The sequence below is a fragment of the Balaenoptera ricei genome, chromosome X (assembly GCF_028023285.1).
Source record: "Balaenoptera ricei isolate mBalRic1 chromosome X, mBalRic1.hap2, whole genome shotgun sequence".
NCBI lineage: Eukaryota > Metazoa > Chordata > Mammalia > Artiodactyla > Balaenopteridae > Balaenoptera > Balaenoptera ricei.
In genome coordinates, this window is record NC_082660.1 from 104,646,291 (window position 1) to 104,655,692 (window position 9,402).

Below are 9,402 nucleotides of genomic sequence, written 5' to 3' on the forward strand. Positions count from 1 at the left end.
TATCTGACTTGGCATCCCCTCCCCTTTTAAATAATAATTAATTTGGTATAAACACATATACTCAAATGAATCCACTCAAAGTGCCTTTAATGATTGCCTCCAGTGTCATTACATTCTGTAGGCTTGTTAGCGGATTTCCGGTTAACTTAATGCACGATTTAAACCCTTAGTAACTAGGAATCGTTCCAATTAAGCCAGATTGTATTCCATGATGCTGAGGTTTACAAATAGTTTCCTCTGCATGGCTATCGAGTTTTGGAGATTAATATCCCATTGACTGTTGACTGAAAGACACTTATCAGTATTGCTCTTAGTTGACTGAGTAGAAGAGGATGATCTTACCAGTGCAGGAGAAGTCGAATTTGATGACATTTCACCAGTGTTTCTCTGTAAGGGAAGGAAATTATACATATGTAGTTTATTGAGTTTAGTAATATCCAAATACCACCAAATAACATCCTTAGTCTTGGTTTACCAAAATGAACTGATTGTCCTCCCCCAAGATTAAAAATCTGTTGAATGAATGCACTGATTTGGAAATATGCCCTTCCCAAACACAGACTGAGAAAAAAAAAATTAAAGTAGCCTTTTAATGCCAAAATGCCATACCCTTGGCTTACATTTCTTGGGCATTCCAGTAGGTCTATACTGGGATCCTGTCTGATTCCTATCTAAAGGCACTTCACTTGGAACTTTAAATATCACCAGGAAACCCACATTTTGACCTTAATTACTTGTGAATGCCCCCAAAAGCTCTTATAAAGATGGCTGAAAAGGCAAATACAAGGGAGGAAGAGGCAAACAGAAACACATGTGGCAGTAGAAGCCAAAGAAGAGAGAAAGTACAGATTCTTAAAATGGGAGGTAGTGCTGGGGAGTGGGTGCTTTCTGCTGTACTTTTCAAGTGGGTGAAAAGCTGACCATAGCACTTAGTGACTTGGGGCTTTTTATAACATACTTCAGCTGTGGACCCGCTGGTCAATATGAGAGAAGCGTGCGGGGAAAGAGTCAACATCTGGGGCTCTTTCAAAAGAAAAAGGAATGAGGTGACCTCCCCCTTACTCTTATTTTACTATCTTTCTACTCTCTTAAACACGGCCCCTCCCCAGTCCATGTATTCATCGAGCTTCATCTAATTCCAATTGCTCTTGTACCCTTTACCTGAAACAGGATTTTCCAGAAGGCGAACAGAACGCAGCTCACTAGCAGGAACAGGAGACTCATGGCTCCTCTATGGCCCCTTCACTCTTCTCGGGCAGCGAAGCACTCGGCTGGTAGTTGGGAAGCAGGGGGCTGCTAGCCGCTCAGACCACGGAAGCCGCTGACCAGTATGCTAAGCGCCTGGTGCCACTGGGACGCGCGGCAGCGTCCAGCCTTATATACTGGAGAGGGCTTGTGACCTCACAATTGAGCACACGCAGCGGGGCGCTACTCACAACCTGATGACGTAACACCGGCTTTCAGGAAACCAGGCAGCGCCTACTAACCGCCCACCTGGTTACAGAGTTAGAGACGAGGGGAGAGTTTGGGATTTTCGGGAAGCTGAAACATGGTAGAAGTACAGACTCTAAATTGACTGGTTAAATACTAGATTTTAAAAATGCTCCCCCTTCCTTTTTTTTTTTGTTAAGATAAATTTATCTTTGCTGCAACCACTCCATTATTCATTTCAAAAACAAGTTCAAAAACGAAGTAGAAAGGCTGTAAAAGTAGTTACCTACAAATTGTGAGTCTTGGCCAAATACCTCCTCCCTAGCCCCGCTGCTATTTTAGGATTCACTCCAACCCTATTCACACTGGGATAGTTAATGTACATTTGTGTCACTGTACAGTTTAAAAAGTAATTCCAGGGTCGTTCCTCCACATAGTTCTCACAATCATTTTGTGCTATACGTATTTTTAATACTGTGTCTACTTTTGGAAATGCAGAAACAGATTCAGGTGTTAAGTAAACTCATTTGAAACTAGTAGCAAAAGCACGACTTGAACCCACAGAGTATGAGTCCTGAGATAAACTCTCCCATTCCCTTACCCTCATCCCCATCCCCAGGACCTCTACCTACACTTGTGAGCCTCAAGTATTTACTATTCTCCACCCAAGGAATTGAACAGTATATTTGGATTAGATAATGAGAGGGGATAGATACAGGAATCATTGTACTAGACAAGTTAGAAGCGTTCAAGAAATTCAGGTAAATGTACAAAACGGCACTGAACTAAAACGCAGAACTAAAAGCAATAGCCAGGGTAATCTCAAGATGAGTGTCAAAGTGTAATCCACTAACCCTGCTTGGGGAATAACTCAAATCTTCATATAGACAGGAAGGAGAGGAATTACATGTATACATTTTTCATATCAAACTTATTTCCCAATTATGAGTTCAGAGCTTAAAGATTTATTTAACACGTATTTATTAAACTCCCACATAAAGGGTGGGCACTGTGCTGTATTCTGGGAATATGACTATGGGCAAAAATAAAGTCTCTGCTCACCTGGAATGTGCACTCTAGTGTGAGAGATAGACATTAATCAATCAAATACTCACAGAAATAATGTAAAAGTATTAATGAGATAAGTGATAAGAAGTACATGATGGCACAGGAGCTTATAATAGGATATGAGATGTAAAGGAGAGTGAAGGTCCTGGCTTTATGGCCTACTCAATTGGATGGATGGGAAATAACCAAGTATGGGGACGCTGATCGTGAATTTGGTGTTGGACATGTTGAGTTTGAGGTGACTTTGAAACATAAAATAATTGATCTCAGGGAAATAAGTGAAAACGTACATTTGGGAGGCATCTGCATATAAATGACAATTGAAGCTCTAGATGTGTAAGAAACTCCCTCATGTCAGTGTAGGGCGTACAAACTGAAAGAGAAGTAAGAATAGAACACTGAAGGATTTAAATATTTAATAGTTGGGTGATAACGCTTCCTTTGGCATGTAATTGTGGTTATCTTAACATTTAATTTCTTATTTCATCAAATAAAATTGAGTAAAGGCCAGTAACATTGTCTCTAACAATAGAATTTTGAATTTTGATCTTACTGGTATCCAAGGGAGCACCTCAAAGATTTGGGAAAATAGTCTCATCATGCACATTGACTGTTGCTAACATTGACTTTTTCTGGGCATTTTTAAAATTGTCATAAAGTATATAAAACATAGAACTTAACATTTTAACCAATTTTAAGTGTACAGTTCTGTGGCAGTAGGTACATTCGCATTGTTGTGCAACCATCACCACCATCCATCTCCAAAACTTTTTCATCTTTCCCAATTGAAAATCTGTACTCATTAAACACTAGCTTCCTATTCTCACCTCCACACATGCCCTGGAAACCACCATTCTACTCTCTGTCTCTATGAATTTGACTATACTAGGTACCTTATATAAGTGGTATTACACAATATTTGTTGCGTTGTGACTGGTTTATTTCACTTAGCATAATGTCTTCAAGGTTCATCCATGTTGTAGCCCTTGTCAGAATTTCCTTCCTTTTAAAGCTGAATAATATTTCACTGCAACAATAACTTAAACAAAAAGAGTTGATTAAAAGACAAGCAATTCAGTGTGGGCACGGGAGATTCATAAACGTATTGGGAACCCTGGTCTGTTACATTCTGTTGCTTTGTCATCTTCAACATACATCTTCCACCTCATGGTCCAAGTTGTTGCTGAACTGTTCTGTTACCAGGCTGGTGGAAGATGTGAGAAGGACGTGCCTCCTTTCTTTTAAGGACATTTCCCCAAAGTTGCACATGATACTATCACTTTCATTTTACTGGCCAGAATGTAGATACATGGCCAAATCTAGCTGCAAAGGAGGCCAAGAAATACAGTATTTATTCTGGGTACTGATAAGCCCAATCAAAATTTATGGTTATGCTACTGAGAAAGAGAGGATGAGGAATTATTGAAGGATGTCTATCAATCTCTGTGACATCTTCTAAAGGAGGGGATTTAGAATTTGTCTCAGGATACCAACCATCCTTGCACCCATAAGACGCACATGAACTCCATCATTTGTAAGGGCTTGGCTGATATTTGAAGATTAGGGAAAATGAGGGGGGAGGACAGCAATCTGGCTTGTTCAGAATTCCACCCATCTACATCTTCCACCTTGCTTTAATTGAAATTGTCTAAAAATGGTTCTTCCCTTCCAATTGTTGTTCTTTGAGAACAAGTTCCGAGTAGATCACACCTATTCAAGGCCACGTGACTGGGCCTACTGCACTAACCATTTATATGTTGATACTTTTTCCTATTAACTGACATAATTTTGTGCTGATTGCTGTAAAAACAGAAGAACATAAAACGTTTATTTTATGAAATTCAATTAGGACATATTTTAGAGAAACTAAACAAAAATGAACTAAGAAACATATGTTGAATTTTTTCTTTCTGATCATGCATTCTCTAGTCACATATTTCATCAACAGAGGGCATTGTAGGTTTATTTCATTTTTTTTGGTTGCTCTGTACTTTTCAATTACAGCTTCCTTTCATTTGGAATTGCACCATATTATCCAGGGCCAAATAAATAAGTGGTATGTTGTATTTGTTAAATATAGCACAGATCATTGATCTGTGACACCATAATCCAGACTTCACTACATATAAATTGCCATAGAATTTTGCTGAGAACATGCCCTTTCAAATTAATCATATTTGAGTCAAAATTACTAGACCATATTTCTTTTATTTGAAAAGAAAAAGGCTAAAGACTGTGTATGTTATGATCAACCCTAACTTGAGAAATTTTTTGTTCCTCTACCCCCATATCACCTCTGATGCTGTAATATAGGCAAAATAAAAAGATTATATAATCTGAATGATGATGCTTAAATCTGATATTTTATTTTCAGTGGCATTGTTTTACTTTAAGTGACATTTAGAGCTTATTTTAAGTGACCTTTAGAGCCGTAATATGTTCTGGAAAGTATTAAGGGACTTGGAAGAAAAATTGCTTTTAGCTTTTTTACTAAGAGAATGAGGTACAATGTCCATCTCAAATTGAGACTTTAACAATTCATTATGTTTGTCACTGAAACTTTGAAATGCCAACCTGAAAATTGTATTAAAATATAATTTGCAGCTTTTTTATAACTTGTAATAATGGAAAATATGATAATTGTTCTTAATGTCAGTGGGAAATTTAAGTACAATACATGATTTTTCTAGTAATACATATAGTTGAGTTGTCTAAAATAAACCAGTGTTTTTTTTTGAGGGGTGGTATGTGTGTGTGTGTGTAAGTGACGCCCTAGAAGAACTTTATAGAGCAAAACACGGGATAAATCAGGAAAAAGAAACCTTCCAAACAACTCTACCAAAGGTCCGGGAGACTATTCATTACTTTCCATTTATTCAACAAACGTTTACTGAATACCAGGCACTGTTCTAGAACAGTAGGGATACAGTTGTGAACAAAACAGACAAAAATCTTCCTTGCAGCTTATATTCTATTGGGAAGCTATATTCAAATTCCCAGACTGATTATTTATGGGTTTTTTTTTCAGATTTTCATGTAATATTTAATTAGCCAGTAATTTAAAAAGTCAGATCTTGGCAAAAGAGGGAAAGCTCCCTAAAGCATTTTCTGAAGCTAACATAACCCTGACATAAAATCTTGCCAAATATAGCACAGAGAATTTAAAGACCGATTCTCTTAAAATGAAAAAAATCTAAAATAAAGCACTAAGCAAATAAAATATGGACAATATTAAAAAAATGATATCACCAAATATAATTTATTTCCGAATGTTAGGATGACAACATTAGGAAATCTGTTAGTATATCATTTCCATAGGTCAAAAAAAAAAAAAAAAAAAAAAAAGACGATATTATAAGACTATCTCAATAGACGTCCAAAAGAGGCATTTACTAAATTTCAATACCCATTTCTGGATTAACAAAACTAAACATTAATTTTTTAAAAGCCTGGGCATGAAAGAATAGGTCCTTAATATTATGATATTGAGATGAAAACAATAACCCACAACATCTGTAACAACAACACACTGGAGACATTATAATCAACATCAAGAAAAAGACAACTGTGCTCCATCACTATAATCATTTAATAATGGTATAGAAATTCCAGTGAATGCAGTAAGAAATACCTGCATAGAAAATCTAAAAGATTCTACATAAAAAATCTTAGATCTAATGAGTTTAGTAAAGTGCCTGGATGCAAAGTAAATGAACAGATTAAAGAGCTTTCTTATATACTGGTAATAACTAGTTAGAAAATATAGTAGGAAAACAAGACCACTTACAATGACAGTATAATACACAAAATACCCAGAAAAAAAAAATTGGCTGAAGAAAATTACAAAACTTTACTGGGAGAGATACAAGATTTACATAAATGTAGAAGAATAACATGTTCCTGGATAGGAAGACTAAACAATATAAACATGCCAAGTTTTCAAAAATTCAGATGTAATTTTACTGTAATTCAGATCAAAATCTCAAGAGGATTTTTGAAACTTGAGAAAATGCTTTTAACATTCATCTGGAAGTTTTAAAATATAAGACAGCCAAGAAATTTTTGAAGAACAAAAATAAGGAGAAGATACTTGCTTATATAAAAATGCATTAAAGAAACACTTTTTAAAACAATGTGGTGTTAGAACGGGAATGTGTCGACATGGAAAGAGACTGGAAATCTCAGAACAAAGATGAATATTCTAGTAGAAAATGGGTAAGAACATAAAAAAAGAAGTAAAACAATTGACAAAAAATTATAATAATAATAATGCTCAGTCTAGCAATCAAAGAAATAAAAGTTAAAGTGAGGTGTATATATTGATATTTGACTAATATTTTAAAGAAACTAATCCTCGATGATGATAAATGTGGATACTCATTCTTCTTTTTCCATTCATGGTTGTTTTCATATCTTGGCTATTGTATATAATGCTGCAATGAACATAGGGGTGCATATTGCAAATCAAACCCACAATGAGATATCACCTCATATCTGTCAGAATGGCTATCATCAAAGAAACAACAAATAACAAATACTGGCGAGAATTGGAGAGAAGGGAACCCTCACGCACTGTTGATAAGAATGTAAATTGGTGCAGACACTATGGGAAACAGAATGGAGGGTCCTCAAAAAATTAAGACTAGAGGTACTATATGATCCTTTCATATGTTTATTGACTATTCATATTCCTCCTCTGTGAATTACTTGTCCATATTCTTTGATCATCTTTTAACAAGTTTTTTAAAAAAACAAATATATAGGAGTTCTTTGTGGATTCTTGACCCCCGCCAACCTGGTTTTGGTTATACATGTTGGAAATGTCTTCTCCCAGCTGTATCTTCTAATTTTACCTTGTCTTTTGTCATATGGAAAAATTTAAATTATTGCATACTAAAATTTTGATATTTTACTGTATAGTTTTAGCTTTGGGTTCTTGTATGAGAAAGCCACTGACACCCACAAATCATACAGATAGTCCTCTACGTTTTCTCCAATAGTTTTTTTTTTCATATTTGGTTTTTACATCCACTGGGAATTGATTTTTATTATTATGTGATGTTGGGTTCCAATTTTATTTTTCTTCATATATACTCAATTGAACCAACACCATTTATTGGAAAGCTTGTATTCTCCTAATTTTGACATCATCTCTATTATATGCTAATTTTTCATATATGTACAAATGTATGCATATACACTTGGCTTCATTTCCGTTTCATTAGTCTGAAGGCTCCATCAATATCAAGCTGTTTTAATTACTATAGTTGTATAGTAAATTCTTATATGTAGTATTTTTGTGATTATTTAATTCTAAATATATAACCGTTTCCTTTATGATTTCTTCTTTGAACCATTGATTAAGAAAAAAATGTTCTTTTTTTTTACAAATCCGTGCTTTCATCATGGTTTTCATTTATTTTTATAATCTCTATAATCATTTTAGATATTTATAGTTGCTTTTCTATTGTTCTATTACTGTATTGTGTTTGGAGAATGAAATCAGTCATTTAGCATAGGTTTTCTTTATGGCCTAGTAATTTTTTAAAGGAAACTTTAAACTTTAGAATAGCTATACATTCATAGAAAAATTGCAAAGCTAGTACAAAGAGTTCACATATATCCATACCCTTATTATTAACATCTTACATTAGTATGGTAAATCTGCCACAATCAATGAACTAATATTGGTACATTATTTTAAACTAAACTCCATACTTTATTCAGATTTCCTCAGTTTTTTTTTTTAATCTAATGTTCTTTTTCTATTCTAGGATCACATCCAGGAAATACAATACATTTAGCTATCATGTCTCCTTACGCTCCTCTAGGCTCTCAGGTATTTTGTAGAATGTCCCTTAATTGCGGTTTCTACTGGTGTCCTTATTTTACCATTCTGAGTGAAATATTGAAATAGTACCTCCCTTTATGTCCCTTTTCCCTCCCTGTTTTGTAATATAGTTGTCTTAAATATTTCTTCTACATACATTTAAAACCACATCAAACAGTTTTACTTTTTTTTTTTAAACCATCAAATATAATTTAGAAAACTCAGGAGAAGAAGAAAAGCATATTGTATTCACCCATATTTTTGCTTGCCATGCTCTTTCTTACTTCCTGATGTTCCAAGGTTCTTTCTTTTATCGTTTCCCTTTGGTTTAGAGGAATCCTTTTAGCCATTCTTTTACAGTATGTTTGTTGGCAAGAAATTCTCTTAGTTTTTCTCTCATCTGAGAATGTCTTGATTTTCCCTTTATTACTGAAGGGTATTTTTGCTGGATATACATTTATGGGGTTGCCAATTTTTTCCTTTTAGTTAATTCAACATCTCTGTCTATCCTCTTGGACTTGGCATTTACTGACTGTCTATTCTTGTTCTGTTTGGGATCATCCAGCTTCTTAGTATGATGAGTGACTTTCTATTGAAATTTGGACATTTTCATATTATGAGATTCTGGGTAGCACTGAAACCTTCAGGATTTTTTGCTGATTTTCTCTTTTCTCTGACAATGCTCTGGCAGTGAAAGAAGAGATGCTGCCTCATTACTGTCAGTTTGAGTAGAAGTAAAGATTCCCAACTTGGCTTCCATTGACATCTGAGTGTTGAAGAAGGGTGAACTCATTTCTGCTGTTAGGAGTGGACTTCCAGCTCCCCACATGGTCTCCACTGACACCATGGTAGGGGTGACTTCACTGCATCTCCGTAATGGTAAAAGTCCTGACTCTCCACCAGACCTCCTTTGACACAACCTCAGCAGGGAGGGAATACAGCGTCTCATTAATGGTGGGTGGGAAGTAAGCTCAGGACCCCCATGTAGTATCCACTGACGCCATAGGGATGGGATTCGTTGCAGGGATTGGTGTTGAAAGTCCCTGTTTTCTATTTGACTTTCTCTGAGCCTC

General features: G+C 35.4%; 1 protein-coding gene across 1 annotated transcript; it reads right to left on the reverse strand.

The window, feature by feature from the left end:
* Nucleotides 1–189: 189 nt before the first annotated feature.
* CT83 (cancer/testis antigen 83) lies at nucleotides 190–3,750 on the reverse strand. The gene is made up of 2 exons (XM_059910460.1): nucleotides 3,655–3,750; nucleotides 190–387 (listed from the first exon to the last, which is right to left on the reverse strand). The coding sequence occupies exons 1-2, from the start codon at nucleotides 3,748–3,750 to the stop codon at nucleotides 190–192; spliced, it is 294 nt and encodes a 97-aa protein (XP_059766443.1).
* Nucleotides 3,751–9,402: the final 5,652 nt, after the last annotated feature.

What these genes read in the sequence shown, in the direction of transcription:
- CT83 (XM_059910460.1), bottom strand. Translation starts at nt 3,750, where the DNA reads ATGTCCTTAAAAGAAAGGAGGCACGTCCTTCTCACATCTTCCACCAGC. An exon ending in TGGACCATGAGGTGGAAGAT is followed by an intron (nt 388 to 3,654) that starts GTATGTTGAAGA and finishes CTTCCCTTACAG; the next exon opens with AGAAACACTGGTGAAATGTC.